This window comes from Falco punctatus (assembly GCF_963210335.1).
Source record: "Falco punctatus genome assembly, chromosome: 3".
Classification (NCBI taxonomy): domain Eukaryota; kingdom Metazoa; phylum Chordata; class Aves; order Falconiformes; family Falconidae; genus Falco; species Falco punctatus.
In genome coordinates, this window is record NC_137582.1 from 62,570,507 (window position 1) to 62,589,201 (window position 18,695).

The following is an 18,695-nucleotide window of genomic DNA, read 5'->3' on the forward strand; positions in this document are numbered from 1 at the left end:
GCTGAATTTTTACCTCTGAATCTGAGCTGTCGAGTTCAGCCAGCGTGGGAGCCTTAAGGAGTCTCTTGCGTTGTACTGTCACTTGTGTGGCCCCATTCTGCTTTCCTTGCGGTGCCAGGCCACCGTTCACTACAGAGGCATCCACTAATTTTCTTCCAGCCTCTGGTGTAGATACATCTAGCAAAAGAAACAGAACAACTGGTGTTTGGACCTAGTTTTTATTTTGCCTTCTCAAATCTTACTGTCAAGGAAATACACACAAAAGGAAAAAAAATATTGTGGTAGTTATACGTGTGCAATTAATTTACTTTAGGAATACATTGCTCAGAGAAGTACAGGCAATGGCTTGTGGTACAGAAGCGATATGAAAGAATGCAAGCAGTGGAAAAAGCAACAGTGCAGAATACTAAAAACCAGCCTCAGACCAACATCAATCAACTTTTTTTAAAAAATCCTGTATTAAACCTGAAAATATTCTTTCTTCAACTCATAGTCTATAATTAACTATATCACGAGTATCAGAAGAATGCACAACCATATCTGGACAAGTGGGTTGCCGGTGAATCTGAAGACAACACCGCACAGAAATTAGGAGGTTTAGCAGGAGTACACCTAGTTTTTCCAGTGAGGACAGAATTACACTTCATTGTGCAGTGTAAAGGAAAAGTAATGAAAATGAGCTAAACAACTAGCGTTCATCAAAAACATGCACAGTTCTTAGGCTTGCAAGGTCATTTGTATTAAAAATACATCTGTGATGTCAAATCTTCACGTAATTGCACAAACATGAGGCTCAAGCTCTATTTTCATCTACCTGAGTTTTACAAGGATGTAACTCCACTGAGCAAATTATTTGGGATTTCTGCCAGTGTGCAATGAAGATGCATCTTGGATAATGTAAAGCATTGGGTTTGCTGTGCTTAGCCCAGCTTAGCTTAGACATCAAGATAATGACCTAGGCTTTGATATTTTAGGAGAGCTTAGAGTTTGGTCTGATAAATCAGTTTTATCCCTGTAAAAGTACAAAGTGCAGTATCCCAGTTGAAGAAAATTATGTCAGAGGGAAAAGGAAGAGAAGCTTTTAATCTCCCATTTGCATGTACGCCTAAGCATCTGGCCTTTCTACAAATGTGGTTTTCTGCCCATGTAATTACAGGACTCCTTCCCCAGTCTTGTAATAACAAAGTACCTCCAGGTATTTTAAAGCTAGGGTAACGACGAGTTATTATTCCCATTTTTATATGTGGTGAAAAGAGGCACAGAAGGTCAAATGACTTGTACCTTAGGTTATCAGGAGGACTATGACAGAGAAATGATATCACCCTGATATTCCTGGTGCCAACAATGTAAGTACTCACACATCATTTGGAGTTACTTACATAGTTGCCCTGGTATAAACAGACAGAGTCACAGCTGCTACAACAAATTTGCACTGATAAAGGCTGTTCCTGCACTACCAAAACTACACAGTCTAGACAAAGCCCCAGTTGCAGTTGTAGGTGTGTTTTACAACATTCTCACTGGAGCAGCTATTGAAAAGGAATTAAGAAAAGGAGTAAGTTAAATCAATATATATTTTAAAGAATTAGGTTATTGTTAAATGCTGGAAACTGAGCTAGAAAGTACAGGGGATGTATTATAGTTCCTCTATAAATCATGCCTTTAACTGGGAGCGTAAGAAAAGGTGATTATTTGGACTGTTAAAGTCATGGTGACATTCCAAGCCTATGAATCTGTGCACTACAGTGTTACTGCCTTCAGGTCCTCCCTACAAAGAGTTGCAATCAAAGGCTCTCTAACCCTTAGTTCCTATCTTCAAAGGCTTTGCTAATGGGTGTCCTGACTAGCACTATGGCTTATAGGTCGTGTTTTTTTTTCCCCTCCTAGATTTCTGTGAGTACAGCATGGGCGTCCTCCACATCAAATGCATTCCTGCTCTAACAGCTGCTCAACACAATCCCAGAAAGCAACAACAGGAAAACAAAACCCGAGCTGCCTCACCTCCCTGCTGCCAATACCACTTCTTGAGAACTCATAATTAGCTGGCATGCAGTTGATTGAAGAAGCTCAGGGCTTCCCGAATGAGCAACAGAAAAACCTTTGATTTGTCTTTTGATTGCACAGGGTGGTTCCTGAACAGACTGCGCAATGAAGCAGTTCCAGCACCACCAACACAACAGCTAAAGGTGGTGTCCCTTCTCCCAAAAACTTCCTGAGTGGTGACTCCCCTGCCTGATGGTAGGGAGGGTGAAGAATGGCCTGTAAGCACTGCTGGACTTGCTGGGAGAATAAATGATGGGATGGCCAACAGTATTGCCTTCCTTCCAAAATAAAAAAACACCTGATAAGTCTGGGGAAAGGACAGAGAAGGGAATATCCACAAGACATCCCCTAGCACTATGGGAGGTGATGGAACAGATATCCAGGGTACATCATACATTGTTTCCTGTTGTTAGGTTGCTTTGTTGTTGTTTTGTTCTGGTTTTGTTTGTTTGCTTTGTTATTTTGTTTTTGTGTTATTTGGGGTAGTGGTGGTTGTGTTTGTTATTGTTGGTTTTGTTTGTTTTGGGGCTTTTTTGTTTTGTTTTCTAAGAATTTAGGCCATATTTCTTTAGGCCCCAGAATGGAAATTTCTGACCCATTTTGGAGGTAACCGATGTAGTAAATCACCATCTACAAAGACTAAACTGTTATTTAAATTCACACATGTATGACTTGTTCATACATATTGTTGAGCTGTTCTTATGTTGGTTTATAAGTCTTCTCGAAATACCTGAGAAGTATTAGGTGAATCAAGAAGACAATCCAACCTAGTATTTGTTTTGAAGGACTCCTCAGTAGGAAATGTCATTTATCAACACTCCTTCCTCTAAAGGAAAAAAAAAAATAGGGAGTTTTTACAACTTGCAAGCACTAAAGAATAAAGCCCCCCCCCAAAAAGTAAAGTAAGAAATCATCCCATTTATAAAATCTGTTTTGTCAGTAGTGCTCAAGTTCAGTTTATCATTACCGCACTTAACAGTACTGGATACATATGAATAAATGGATTACCATAATTTAAGGAAAGCATAATGAAATTGTACAGTTTCAGCAAAAAGATTTCAAACAAAAATAACTTGTTCCAAAATTAAAAGCAGAATTTGTTAGCAGATACAGACCAAAAAGTTACTACTTTGTTTAAGCTATTTTAGTGATGTACTCAGACAACAGAAACAGTACTGGGTGCAAATAATTGTACATCATCATAAATAAAATTAATAACAATAAATGAGTCAGAAATAACCAATACACTACTGCTTATGAAAATGCATGGCAGAAGAAATTAATGGACAATTCTTTGAAACAAAACCCTAAATCTATTTTTTTAAATAGATAGTGGTTTACAATCTCTAGTTTCATAGAACATCTAAATGTTTTGAAGATGATTCAAATGATATTAAAAAAAGGCTTGCGTGAGCAACAGCCTGGGATTAAGATTTTATTAGTCAGACACACTAGGAGAGTGTCATTTCTCCCATGTTTTCATGCAGCAAGTACAATGAACACTACCTGAAAACTGGATGAGTATGTTTGGTTTCTTTTGAGCTTCTAAGCTATCATTACAACAGGCAAATGAATGTCTTGTTTTGATTACTTGATCTTTGTGTTGGTCTTCCCTGACTAGCCTTAAGAAGGGGGAGACAAAAGAAACCCACCCTAGGATAAGATGAAATGAGCCTTTATTTACATGTAGGATTATGTGCAAACCACAGCAGTCATGTAACCATATGCTGTCTGCCTCCTAACCAGCTCTCCTTACAAAATAACAGAAACCCGAATTTTGTTCTATACAGCAAATGTACTCCTCAACCTTATCATTTTTACACTGAGTTTAAAAGAAGGCTAAAATCGATTTGCAGAGTTAATATTGATTTACTTTTTGGTAGTTATGATGATGATAATACACTGGGAAAGATTACATAATGAATAACAGAGATATACTGTTCCTTTCAATGGACTTAGATGTTGAAGCCAAACATGAGAACTAATAAATCAGCACAGCAAACCACCGGTGTTTTGCTGGTGTTTACATCACATTTATTATTGCGTTACCTAAATTGAGAGATTACCAGGACCTGGTGGAGTTCTTTCCTCACACTGGTCTGAGGCACAGATCATGTAAAGGCAACAGATACACATCACCTCACGGGGGCTGGGAACAACAGGAATAATCCCCACAAAGTTTGGGTTTAAATGTTTCACTTTCCTTTTTCTTCTCTCCTTGCACCCAACACCCCTGGTCCCTGCTCCCCAAATGTACAAACTGTTTCTGTAGTAACAACTTCAAAGCAGCCATGCATACAGCTTTGAGGTAAGAGCTTGAGTGTTGAGTGGGAATGACAGATATTTTGACCTGCATTCAACACAGTGCACCGAAATTAAGCTGCTTTTAAACTGCTTTTCTATTTGAGGGAGTGGGCAATTGCCTGCCTTGTCCCTTGTTGGTATCGGAGTACCTCTCAGATTATTCATTACAGGTGGCTCCTGCTTGCTCCTTCTATTCTACCGGTAAGAACAGCAGTGTAAAAGGAGGTCCCAGGCACCCCCCTCCTCTTCTCTTCAGGGTAACAGCAGGCAGATATGAGGAGCCAGGCCAGGGTGACATACCAACTACACCAGCTTGGTGCCAGCAAAAGTCTTCTCAGAACTGGTCTGCATCATCTCAGTCGCAGATAGCAAGCATAATAAATATATGCCTGCCCCCACTCTTCAGCACTTAGCAGGAAACGCTTCTGTTTTTCAGCTGGTTTGTGGTTTTTTTTGTGACAGCAATTCCATCAAGCAGCGAGTAATGAAAGCAGTGAAAAAGCAAGTATGTGGAAACAGTGATAAAAGCACAGTATAGTTCCCTGCCTCCAAAATAATGGAAAAATGAAAAGCACGCAAAGCAACAACATTCAGAAGTACTGCTTATCTGCTTACTGTCGACATTCCAACCCATCTAATTCATTTGTACTGCTCATTTGGTGTCTCACATCCACCTAACTGGAATGTTTTAATCATCCTGAATTTACTTCTGAAGACAACTTATCAGATCACTCAGTCACGCCATATGATACTACTTGCTGAGAACCACATGACTTGAAAAAACAAAAACAATCACATTTGGAAGATGGATAAAGAAAACAGGAAGAGTTCTTCAGAGGTCAGTCAAAAAAGAGCAAATCCAAGTACAATATAGATTGCTATGAAACTATTTCTTTAAAATAAAAACATGGAGATGAAATAATGGATTATGAAGGGAGCTTTTACAAAATACTGTTTGGATTTTAACAAATGAGGATGTCTCAGGATTCTTAGAAATAAAAGGCAAAAGAAGAAGCAGACACATGTAGGACAGATCTGAACCTCTCCTTTTGTTGGTCACTGGCACATTCAGTTTTATAGTCTTAAAACTGAAGGAACTTTTGGCATATCTGAAAGTAGCAATACTTTTTGAAAACTGAAGTTTGCCTGTTTGTGGTGTTATCTGAACCCCTGGGGACCCTCTTCAGCTTTCGGTGGAGTAAAACATGATACCACATACATATATAATTTGAATCCCACCAGACAGCTGTAGTAGCTGTACGATACATCGTAAGTATAAGGTGTCACAAAAAGGTTTGAGCTTGATTAACAGCTTGCCACCGCGTCTGATGGAGAGAGCCTTTTCCTTTACCCCATCCACCCATGATGATCACAGGCCCTCAGCCAGCTCTCTGATCATCTGATCAGATAGTAAGCGGGTTTAAATCACTAAAAGAGCAGAAAACAAACCTGAATAAAAAAATGTAAGTATTTTTTTCTGGGTTACATGAGTTTAACCAGATCATCTGGGGAATAAATGAGCAGGACTGGCACAAAGGAGAAGGGGGACTTACACGGGAGCTTGGCAGAGGAAAGGCAGCAGTGAGAGCCCCTCCTTGCCTCTTGACAGTGGCAAGCTGTTTACTTGGCTCAGCCAAAACATGAAGCCATGCTCACAGACAGGTCACTTGTGAACTCTGCTCCCGTATTATAGAAACTACTGCATTTTTTTATATTATGGTAATGGAAGAAGTTCTATATGGTCTTTCTACTTCACAATATGCTAGCATTTCACTCAGATTATGCCTTCCTATGGGGAAAATAACCACGTGAGGTTAATGGGTACATAGAGAAACACAGAGGATTAAAACTCTGCAGAAGTTCTGGATGAGATGTTCCTGTGCAAGTGGAAGGAAGGGGGGAAGGTACAGCTCCTGCTGCTTCTTCACAAAATGAGAGCATAGATTTATTTGGAGACTGTTTTCTTGGAAGTCACCTCGGGGAACTTAGGTAACAGCTAGCATAAGAGCTCTCCTCAGCAGACAAACCTTTAAGGCTAATGTAGAGTATTTCCAACCTCAATGACGGAGTCTTTGGGCCTGAGAATCCTGGAAAGTTAGTGTACAATGAGGGAGGAATTAATTTATTTTCTGGCTAGTAGGCACACACTCTCTCTTGACATTGCTGTCTCTGAAGTAGAACACGTTCAGTTACTAACGTTCAGTGCTGTAACGCCCTAATTAATGGCCCACCAAGATGAAAGTTTAGATTTTGTATTAGCTGGTTGATGAAGGGTCAGTTATCGAATCCGCTGTATCAGCTATTACCAGCAAACCTTAGCAACTTCTTTTGCTAACCAGTAAAGAAGGAAGGTTTAGCCTCTTCTGACTGAATGTCTTTGATTTCATGACTCACAAAGCATTGACCGTAAAGACACTCAGTCGAACTGAGTTCCTTTCTAGATTAGTATTCATAGGTATATTCCATTACATCTAGAAAGGCAGACAAGTTCAAAACTAGGTTTTGGATCCTCGTGAGAAATGAAGTACTACAAAAGATGGTCTAGTCAAGAAGTGAGTGTAAAGACACAAAGGTCATATTAATAAGTAAGTAAATCGGTCTTGAAGGTGACACTGTATTCTGCAATCTTTTTCAGAGTTTGGAATAGCTCTGGGCCACCTTATTTTGATTATTTATTTAAACAGAATTCCAGCACTCTATTTCAAGTGAAACACAGTTGTTTCCTATATCGAGGCATCCTTTTGGGGCAAGGGAAATGTAGGTATTAATAAGTAATTTATCTTAATTTTTATTTTCACTGACCATATCTTGGAAGAATCCCTTCAAGTTTCTTTCTTAAATGGGAATTCAACAAACAGATGGAACAAAATTCACAATAAGCACAATAACCACGTCAGGTGTTGTTGCACCTTTTACCTGACAAGTCAAAACTGTGTGACATGCTAAGTGGCCGCATTGCTGTAAAAAAGAAACAAAAACAATAAAAAGAAAATGATTCAACTATTAGAAAAGCAGAGGGGTAATGAAACCAAAAGATTTACTCCATTTGAGACATTTTGGATTCTGTTGCCTAAATCCAAAATGTGTCAGACATACTATTGCTTTACTGTAGTAAAGCTCAAAGTCTGAAAACTACAGTAGCATAAACAGGACTTGCAAACAGAGCAATTACAAATATATTTGTATAGTTGTAGAATGAGATTTTTGGAATTCAATAAATCAAATACCAAAACAAGAGCCAAGTACCTTAAAAATGGAATATTTTCAATTAAAATGCCACGAAAGAGAGAAAGGGAATAGCGGGGGGGGGCGGGGGGGGTGAAGGCTGAAAAAAAATCTCAAAAGTACAAAGCCACATTTCACACAAGTTTCAGTGACCTGAAATAAAGATATTTCTAACTTTTTTTAAGCATAATCTCCAATGATTATAATTAAACTAATAAAGAGAGACACTCAAGCTAAGCTTGAGCAGTAGTTTCCTTGAAGAGGATCGAAAAGGCCAAACGCAGTGTGGTTTGTGCTGATTCTTGTTCTTTTTGCAAACCTTAGGTGGACTTAGCCTTTCAAATCTATCCATAATATTATCCTCTTTTTTCTGGGCCTCTAACCATTTTATTCCTAGACAAGAAAGTGGTCATATGTTCTTTATTTCTGGAAGACCTACCTATATTACCAATTAAACAATGTAATTCAGGGAGCGGACACTCAAAATATTTTTCAACTGAAAACAAAATTTTAGTGCACTAATCCCATAAGCAGGCCAAGCCCAGCAACAAGAATGTATAAGAACACGTCAAAACTGGTAGCAGCTTATCTGTCTTACTTGACAGGTGATAATCATGCAAGTTGGTATGAAAGGCCTGTCACCCATACATACCACTGCATTAAAAGATGTTTCAAAAAAGGTTGTGCTGGGACAAGTTTCGCTCATGAGAATAAATCTACGTGGTGAACACAGTAGAATGCTCACTCAGAGACAGATTTGGGAGTTTCCTGCAGTTCATTAACCAGACAACATCAGCCACAGAAAACGGCTACAGAAAGAGTATCTAAATCCCTGTCCAAACTCAGCATATAGGCAAATACATTTTAAAGCATAAGGGCATTTACCAGCCAATGCTGAATTCTAACTGAAGGTTGATAAAACATGTACACAAAACAAAGTTTTTTCCAAGCTCCATTAGCTCAACTTGCTTGAGTCACAAATCCATGCTTTTAATGGGACATGTACCTCAAGGCTGTGTTTGTCTCAGTAGCTTACATCAATAATTTAATGAGGTCATTTGAAAGCTCACTCCAGTTCCTTGACTCAAACCTCTCCCTTTGTGAGAAAGCTACCAAAACCCCCAAAGTTTTAGATTGAGAGTGGCCAGCCACAGGCTGGCTCTTCTTGGTGGCAGCTCAGGGTAAAGATCTTACCTGTACGCATGTGTTGTACAGAGCAGAGGGACAAAGCCTGTGGCTGCTGGTGAACAAGTGCCAAAGGTCCACCCACATTGCAGAGGAGGAGCAGCAAGAGTACAGCCCCCCTCATCCCAGTAGTCAAGTGTAGTTATACTCTTGACTGATAGAAACTGAGCAACAAAGAATAACTCTGGGACATTTTCAATGTACCTTATACTCCCAAATATTTCACTCTAATGCTCTTTTTTTCTTTTTCTTTTTAATAGCAACAAATATTTCTGTCCAGATGGTGCATGTGTCCCACATGGTGTTTCTAATTAGATTTATAATCCTTAAACCTCATTACCTTACATGTTGTTACGCTAGATTATATTCAGTGGTCATTTAAACTACACAACAGATCTATTTGTAACATATTGAATGTCACTAGCATTACTCCATTCCGAATTTTGCACAAACACACTTTATTCTAAAAGGAGCTTTGGAAATAACAATCATTTCAATGTGAGGAAGAACAAAACCTCATATTTCAACATAAGAAAAAACTACCTTCAAGGCCTTTGCTCTTTTTTCATCTTCATGCCAGCAGCAAACAAACACTTGGGAAATAAAACTTGCATGCATCCTCTTTTACACTTCCAGTAATACGACATTTAATCTAAACAATTCACTGGACTGAAGGAGATTTACCACAGTTCTGAAACTCAAAAATGTAATTCTTTAACAAAAACACAGAATTGGTGGAAGACAGGTATCCCTCATTGGAGGCTGTGCCCTGAAATCAGCCCGGGAAGTCCTAACCAGCAATACTCCAAAATTTAACATTGGTTTTGGAAACCATTTACTAAATGGGTTTAATGTCATTTATATCAGAAATTTTAAAGGTCTCTTAGATCAGATTTGAAGCCCCTGAGAGGACATGATAGTTCCCAGATGAAGAACATTTAAAATACTGAAACTGAATGCTTGAAAGAAAAGTAAGGAATCATTCCACGTTTTTACAAGCATCCTGCATTTGGAAAAATGTCTAGGCCTATTAGAAACATTAATTGATACAGCAAGCATAAACTGAATCCAAACCAGAAACTGGAAGGCCGAAAGAAACAATATTCAAAGCACCATGCTTTTAAAAATGCACCCAAGCATTCACCAAACTCTACTGAGCACTTCCAAAACAATGCAACAAAGCAAGACTGATGAAATTGTTTTTCTCCAGAGACAATGGGTTGTCACAACCCACTTGAATCTGGAGCAGTGCCTTTAAGCACATGTGGCAAGCACAAATATTTTGCAGAAAGCCACAACAGGGAGTATATATGTGGATTATTTCATGCTTATCAGCCATAAGATGCCACTTTTGCTCTTCAAAAATCCAGCTAGCTCGGTTTTTCTGATACAGATAAATACCGTGCTCTTAAAGAAATGTAAGTCACAATGTTAAGACTGTATTTGTCATGCTTTTGTCTTCAGAACCATTGAACTAATGCAACTTGGTGATCACTGGAAGGCATAATATTTGTATAATTTCATAGTGGGTTGTTGAATATACACTGCAGAAATGAAATGCTTTGCAGTGCAAGTCTGAATTATACCCACTGAAAATATATACAATCACATGTACCATAACTTAGAAAATGAAGCACTTAAGATTCAAAATAAAAGCAGTAGATTCAGCAAAGAAATAAAAACATATTCTAAATTAAGGAAGTTGATGATGCTAACAACAGGAAACAGAATAAAATGAACTAAAAAGACATGTAAAGAACATCTGCAGACACGTAAGAATATTGCACTGGGGAGAAGCAATACCTATTCCATTCCAAGCAAATATAACGTTAACTGTCATGTGCAACAAGCAATATAATGCCATTAAATTTATCTAATATTTACATTAAAAACTTGAAGGGAATCAAGCTGAGCCATAGAGTATCTTATTTTTAAATATAACTTAGCACAAAGATTGCATAGCCCTAGCAAAGCCTATAGGTTCTTTCTTTTTCTGAAGGGATGAGAATAATTTTACCTTCCATGACATCTGCACAGACACCACTAATATTTTTGCTTCTTATGTGGGAAGTTTTCTGTGGATGCTGCACATAAAAACTAGCAATGTGCTTACCCAGCCTGCTACGCCTTATCTCATCAGGTGAGACTGGACGTAGCTTCCTCTCTGCCTTGATTTCCTCCAGGATCCTTTCATGAAGGCTGCGTGGCCGTGGTGGGGTTGGTTTAAGTTTTCTTGCTGAGGCCTCGAGATATAAAGATAATCATATTTACATAAAACAGTACTTCTTGAAAGTAGTTTTCACACTTTTTTAGAAAAAAGTGTGGAACGTTGTGATGTGATTTTACTTGCACTCAATTGTAAAACTCATATAAATTTGAAAGAGGATTATATTTTTCCCCTGTTCATCACGATTTCCCAGAGATAAAGTGCTGCTGGTCTTAACAGCTATTAATTGGTAGGTACAAGGTATTACACACTGTTCTTTTAAGAGACTGAATTCTATATTCCAGAAGATGGTATTTTTGAAAGCCCATGCCAGAAAACATAATATTTAACATATTCCCTGGACCCAAACATGCTTTAAAAAGCCCTATTTTTCTTAGGAATGAAGCCCACTGGATTACATACAGGATTTAATGGAGGTCGTGATCGGATGAAATCCAGGATTATTTCATGGGCACTCTTTTTTAATCGAGGTGGAATATCACCGTTGACCTGGAAAGGAGAAAGTGAAATATATATTTCCATGTTTTGCATTCATATTCACACAGACGATGAGATAAATTTGAAAACTCACAACCTTGACACAGAGCTTGCAGTGTTCTGACACCTGCACCCGACATAAAACTCACCAGTCCTGAGCAGAGCAACAATCCATATGCAGAGCACAGGCAAGCAAAAATGTAGATAACAGCTTTTCAGCTTTGCAGATAGCTGCAGAATAACCACAACTGCAGCAGCTTTAATCAGCAATACTTAGGATTTTGAAATGATTAAATCAAATGTCAAGGCTGCAATCGTGTCTATGGGAGAATGCAGATGAAGACTATATCTTGCTTGGAAGAAAACCTGCCAATGGCATTTTTAAGAACAACTATTTGAATCGTGGGTCACTGCCAACCATTACACAGTCTCTAATACTCTCTTCTTAGCCTCTGAGAAAACATGGATGCTCTTTTTTCTTGATCTCCTTACCAATTAATAGCACTGATGTGAAAGCAAAGCTAGACCTGGTGCAATCACCAATGATTTGCTTGTAGCACTGGGTGAAAACTTCGTTCCCTTCGTTCTTTTGTCTTTTCCACCTGTTTCTGCTGCTCTGGCCATGAAGAGGTCTCATGAGTAAATTCCAGCAGAAGGAGAGGGAAGCCCTGAGCATGACTTCATAGCTACCTCTCCACCTGTGCTTGAAAGATTACTCGAGTGTAAACCAGTTTGTCAATATGTCTAGAAAGTAAATCACTAGAATGCCCTGGCATGCCATTGGGAGTACAGGAGGTGCATTTCCTCGCTGTAAATCATGTATTTCTTTATATATCTAAGGGCTGGGTGAGAATTGTTTGCTGGTTTGTCTGGTTTTCTCCAGAGACACAGTATGTTACTTTGATAACCCATTTAAACATAAGACTATATACAAGACAACACAGGAAAGAGTCAGCAATTCACTATATGTGCAGAATATAAAAGAAGCTAATAGAAGTTTTCCTATCATATGAAGAATTTATAAATTGTAAATGGGAATAAGTGTATGGATTTTCTCAAAAATTCCACCTGTCGGGTTCAGTCTTCATACACTACAGTGACCAACCACACTGTCAGGAATGAGAGAGCATCCTATGCCACACATCCTTCTGGTACTTCTGTTACTACAGGGTAGCTGGCTATCAGCCCTGTCCTCCGGTTTGACAGAAAATCCCATGACACTATCTTTCTTAGGCCCTAATTGTCCCAAATTTCAGCACTTTCTTTATTCTTTTTTTTTTTTTTCTTTTTCTTTTTTCTTTTTTTTTAAGGGTCAGTTGGCTTATTTTTCTTTGGAAGACTCTTTGGAAGATTCATACAATCTCTGTAGCCAGAAAATATATATAAAGACACAGCTCTGGTTTGTCAAATCACATGTACACTTTGCTAACCAGAATGAATGCTGCTGTCAGAAAAACGGGTTCAAATGCTTATAAGGTCACCTGAATATGATCACTAACTGAACTTCACTAATGCCATGCAGCTTCCATATAAGCTCTGCACACCTCAGACATGCCCTGTTTCCAGGCTGAGGCAGAACGACAGCTTCCTGGAGAGGATTCATCCCTTCCCTGATAAGGAGGCAGATGCAGAGTCCCTCCTGGGGAACATTTCATTGCTTTCCCAGGGACTCTTTCTGGAGGTGTCTTATCTCAGACACGGTCCAGATTCTATTTGTTCCCCCATCCCCTTAGCTTTCTTAGAATGAATTTCATATAGCTTGGCAGAAAACACCAAGCTGCTAAACTCAGCAATATGCATCACCTTTCTAAAAATACTGCAGAAAAATTAAAATTGAAAAGGTTTATATTAAATGTTATTTTGACATTTTATGATGAGGAGAAATTATTCCAAAGTAGTGTGATTGATTTCTTCTGTTTAAAGACTAAGCAATTTTTTGAGGCCAGCCTGCTTCACAGCACTGTTAATGAAATGAGAAGTCTCTTCTCTGAGTTACTGTTCTTCAGATGTCAAAGCTGATAGTTGAAGCTGAGAGTTATTACCATCAGAACAGCCATTTTGTAAACTGATAATCGCTGTTCCAGCCTTTAGGAACAACCCTCTGCATGACAATAGGAAATAAATAATACATGGCTCTGAGCCTTTCACCTCAGGGCACTCTACACCCTGACTTAATGCCACCAGGGTATAATTAGTATTAGTATTCCTATTTGATTGGAAAAGGAAAAATGTAAGATTTGCTTAAGTGATTTTGCACAGGATACATGGGGAGCTGGTGGCAAAGCAAGCGGATGTTTCACAGCCGACAAGCCACGAGCAGGAGTGTCAGAAGGCAGAACCTACCTTCTTGTACTCTGTGCCCAAACAAAATATTGATATGAAACACCAAAAGGAAGCTTCATCCTCTCTTCCACAGTAGATGTATTTCTTTACTCAAACTTGCTCTGTAATGAGCAATTTCACATGCATCTCTTACTTTTAATTAATTAAAATTCATGGCTCTTGATTAAAGTCTAAATTATAGCTATATTGTACAGATGTAGCCATGATACATGCAGAGGGGAAAAACCCAACCAATAAAATAATCTTTTTGGTTTCTTCTTTTACATACCAGATTGGCCCCAACTGCAAACTCGTATTTCAGTAAGTATCTCCAAACACTGTAAGACCATCTTAAGTCTTCACGTAAACCAGCTTTTGTACAGCAGTATGCATTTAAACTGGCAGTGTGGGGAAAGCATAACCAATGATTACAGAAATCAGCCAGAAATTTGAGAGACCTAAACAGCTAAAGCACAGAAGAACTACCATGTAATCATCTACTCACAACCTGCTACTATCACATTTTAATATATAAATATGGATTTGCAGTTAAAAAACCAACTGCAAGTGGTAGTTAGTAAACTTTGGCTGAAGACCCAGCTTTAAAAACTGTTATCCCAAACAAGTACATAGCACACGACTTTCACAAAAAATACAGCACTTATCATTGACATTCAAATTCCTCAGCCATTTCTTTGTCTTACTATAAAAGGTGAAGCATTAAGTAGGAGAATGCTGTCTCTAAATAATAGGCAACATGAGACTGACATTGTTTTTGTTCTATCAAGAAATTTTCATTTAAAATTAAATTGCATTGACACTGAGACTGGGGGTGCATGCTACAATTGTTTTCAGAACAGCTCATGATAAAGTTCTGTTGTGAATTTAAAGTATTATAACACAGGAAACTATCGACTGGTCGTCCTCCCCTCCATCCCTGAGAAGATGATGGACCAGCATCGTCTTGAAGCATGTGGAGAAAAAGAAGGTCATCAGGAGCAGTCAAAATGGACTCACCAAGGGGAAATCATGCCTGACCAACCTGATGGCCTTCCATGATGGAATGACTGGCTGGGTAGATGAGGGCAGAGCGGTGGACGTTGCCCACCTTGACCGCAGCAAGGCTTCTGACACTGTCTCCCATAACAGCCCCGGAGGTCAGCTCAGGCCGTGCGGGCTGGATGAGGGGACAGTGAGGCGGATCGAGAGCTGGCTGATGGCAGAGCTCAGGGGCTGTGACCAGCAGCGCAGAGCCCAGCTGGAGGCCTGTAGCTGGCGGGTTCCCCAGGGCTCAGCGCTGGGCCCAGCCCTGTCCAACGGGCTCACCAGCGCCCTGGGTGAAGGGGCAGAGCCCTCAGCAAGGCTGGCGGTGACACAGCCCTGGCAGGAGCGGCTGGTACCCCAGCGGCTGCGCTGCCCTTCAGCGAGGCCTGGGCAGGCTGGAGAGCTGGGCGGGGGGGACCGAATGCAGTTCAGCAAAGGGGGTGCAGGGCCCTGCCCCTGGGGAGGGACAGCCCCACGCACCAGTCACCTGGGGGGCAGCTCTGCTTTGTATTAGTAAGATAGCATTATATTAATAAAAAGAACAGTAAAGACTCCATGGTGCATTCCATTTACTTAAAAAGTTTAACCTCTTGTTCCCATTAGTAGCAAATGCATTTTCACAAGCTACCAAGTCCAAAAATAGTATCTATAAATTTAAAGCAAAAAATGTTTTTAAGAAAAGTTTTGCCAAACATCTGTTTTGAGTGAAAGAAAGAAACATAATCCATCTTTCCCAGGTTGCCTTAAAATTCAGATTTAGGATTCTTGTCCTTCTCAACAACTGCAACAGTTTTCTCTGATGGGAATACATACAATCAGCTTTGACCCATGACAGCCAGCTAGAAGATGCTGTATTTATGCAGTCTAATTGAACTTGTAATTCTATGTGAATCCTTCAGGCTCCACACATTTCATGTCAAGCTGGACTCTTATCATTGTGCATGCTTTGCACATTCTTCAAGCAAACCCTGCAGCAGAATCCAAGTTACTGAATTTAAGGTTTCTAATATGAAAGAATTTATTTTTCTAACACAATATCATTAGCAGTTGTCAGGCTGTACCAGCAGTTGCATCACAGACAGCCCCACAGGTGATAGTAATCAAAATTCATATTTATGCCCAGAGGTCACTTTGGACAATCTACCTAGTAGACCAGATAGCAGTGCAAAAGTAGATGCTTGCAGGCATTTCATACACAGCAACAGTCTCGATGAGCACAGGAGCAGCTGTGCCTCCAAGACCTACCATATAATGAAGAAAATCTCTTCTCAAGAGGCAGGAGCCTGCTCAGTAGAAGATGAATTAAAGGCTAGTCTGACAAAAGCAAAATTAGATGACCTAGGGGTTCCCATTCAAACAAAACTACCATCCTGATCGCATAGAGTAATCAAGATCCTCAGGAGAATGTTCCTCTTTTGCAGTGGGTAGGAGGAACACTCAGCACAGTTCTCTGAATTGTTAGTAGAAAGGCATAACATCATTACCTGGGTATGCATTTTACCCTACTGATTCAACATTTAAGCGACATCTGCCACAGAGAACAAATACAATCTGATAGTCTAACCCAGATCTTGATTAGGAAAGTACTTTTAGCTCATATATAAAAGGCATTTTGCTCCCCATGTAGTTGTTCCAATTTTTTCCTCTTTTATTCTTTTTGCTAATGATCTCTGATAGAATAAATTACATGCTTTCTGTCTCTCTTGTCTCCCTCCACACACCCATTTCTGAATTTTTCTGGTGGAACAACGGCTTTCTCACTAACAAAGGTTGTGTGAGGTTTAGGCAGGAAAGCAAATACATTTGCTTTTGTTCAAATGCATTTGATCACTGAATATTCTAAGACAATACTTCCACTGTAACCAAAACCAGGCAAAGATAAGTAAGTGCAAGGTATAAATATTGACACTGACCAAACACATGTCTCTAACAAAGGTTTAAAAAGTCCTACTAGGGATAAGAAGCCCTTTAGATCAGTTGCTAGCTTATCAGGAAGAACATCTTAATGTTGAACACAATATACACCAAAAGGAAAGAAAGAACAAGGAGACACCAGTAAATATCAAATGAGTTCTGACAAAAAGCATGCCTCAAGTCAATTTTACATGCACCTTTATGAGTATCTAGGGGAAGGAGATCCATCAACACTCTCCAGCTTGATTTGGCATATTGTCTTGACTTGAAAGCAGTGACAGGATACGCTGAAAACAATTAAGCTCGACTTCTACAAATTGTAGATTTAACATTTTTTACATAGCGTATTCCTTGAAAATTCCTAACAGGTCATACTAACGTAAGTTTTCAAACACTGTAATATAGGTAGTAGGTAATATAAGTTTTCAATCACTGTAGGTTTTCCTTTCCCATCACAGTTTCACTCATGTAACAACACAGTAGCACTTTCCATTCTGGAATTGCAAAATTTATGTTGTAAATCAAGATAAATGTTCTCCCCAATAAGAAAAGCCTAAAACAATCTCTCAGTGGAAAGCATGACAGGACTTTTGATATGACTCTTAAGGTTATCATAAAACTAACACAAGTCATTTGTTCAAGCATATGATATATGTCTTTCAGAATTTTAAATGCCTGACATATGGAAAACAAAATACACAACATTTGTTGGTTTCTTTTTTTCCCCTCAATGTACTATGTCAAGATGCCATATAAAACCCACGAACATTACATGAAATCATAATTTCAAGGTCCTCAGAAAAAAAGAGAAGAAAAGAAAATAAAACCCAAAAAGAACATTTCAGATTTGACAGATTGTAGTGATTCTCCTGACTTACCATGACTTTCCTTAAGGTGTAGCGTTTGGACCTAATATCATCCATCAGCATTTCATAGGGTGTGAGCTGATATTCTATTGGGAGTGGGTTATACTGACGCTCTTGAACTTTCTTAAGTTTAACACCATTCCGTAAATCTCGCATCACTTGTACCCAAAAACGAGCCTGAAAAGAGAGGAATTTTATTTGATACCTTATCCTTGAATACCAACTCTGATTAAACTGAAGTTGTTCATTCCCCTTTCAGAACACCACCAAATATTTTATTTTTAACAAATCAACCAAAACCTGTTTTGTTTTATATGAGCCTATTTTTAACCCTCATGAATGTAACAAAACTTTGTTGCAACTCATCAGGAGTGCAGAGTCACACTTCAGGTGATGTTCATGTCTAAGATAATAAAGAAAAAGCATCTGAAATTCTTACACCATTTTTCCATTTCAAGTATACTGCAAGCATGTCAGGGAAGTTCTAGACTTATAGCTAATAGTACGTGAATTAAAACAGCGATTGAATGCGAAAATTTGTTTCCCTTAGGCCCAGTACTTTCTTGCAAAATTTCCCAGCAGTTGTCCTTCAAATAGAAGTTTTGGAATAGACTCCAAATCCTAAGGTCTAGCAATATCTTCTCAGCACTAAACTTCCTCTTGCTCTGCCTGTAAAAGCCCCACGTAAGTAACACCTCCCTCCCATTTTCTGGGCAGTGAATAGCTGAAGAGGAGGAAGAACAGGTGATGGATAGAAGATAGGGAGATTGAAATCAAGTACTTTCTAAGATACTCATAATAATCCTCTATGAACTAGGAAGAATAGTAACTAGAAAATAAACCAAGCTAGTTTCTGTTAAGAGTTTTTCTGTAACGTTTTTCTTTCACCATTGGAGAAACTCAGTTGGAGACTGCTTACTGCCTGACTGCCCCTCTGAAGGGCAGTCAGCATGATATCTGTCTAAGTGTCCAGTCTTTTTAAATTGCAAAAGGTTCTCCATGAAAACAGTCTAAAGAAAAAAATGTAATGCTTGGATACTTGTATTGTTTCATGTGTCTGCAAAGAAAGGTTGAGACTCCATTTATTT

At 39.0% G+C, this 18,695-nt stretch overlaps 1 protein-coding gene across 4 annotated transcripts in view; it reads right to left on the reverse strand.

Annotated features, from left to right (window-relative positions):
• The window catches only part of SPIRE1 (spire type actin nucleation factor 1), a 133,588-nt gene that overhangs the window by 21,240 nt on the left and 93,653 nt on the right, over nucleotides 1-18,695 (reverse strand). For 2 of the 4 annotated variants that reach the window (XM_080378100.1, XM_080378098.1), the window contains exons 6-10: nucleotides 17,620-17,784; nucleotides 11,387-11,473; nucleotides 10,871-11,000; nucleotides 7,264-7,305; nucleotides 14-177 (exon numbers count right to left, since the gene is read on the reverse strand). In XM_080378100.1, the coding sequence (XP_080234226.1) occupies nucleotides 14-177; nucleotides 7,264-7,305; nucleotides 10,871-11,000; nucleotides 11,387-11,473; nucleotides 17,620-17,784 (588 nt within the window). The remainder of the gene's footprint in view (nucleotides 1-13; nucleotides 178-7,263; nucleotides 7,306-10,870; nucleotides 11,001-11,386; nucleotides 11,474-17,619; nucleotides 17,785-18,695) is intronic. The other 2 variants (XM_080378101.1, XM_080378099.1) reach the window with 1 other exon arrangement.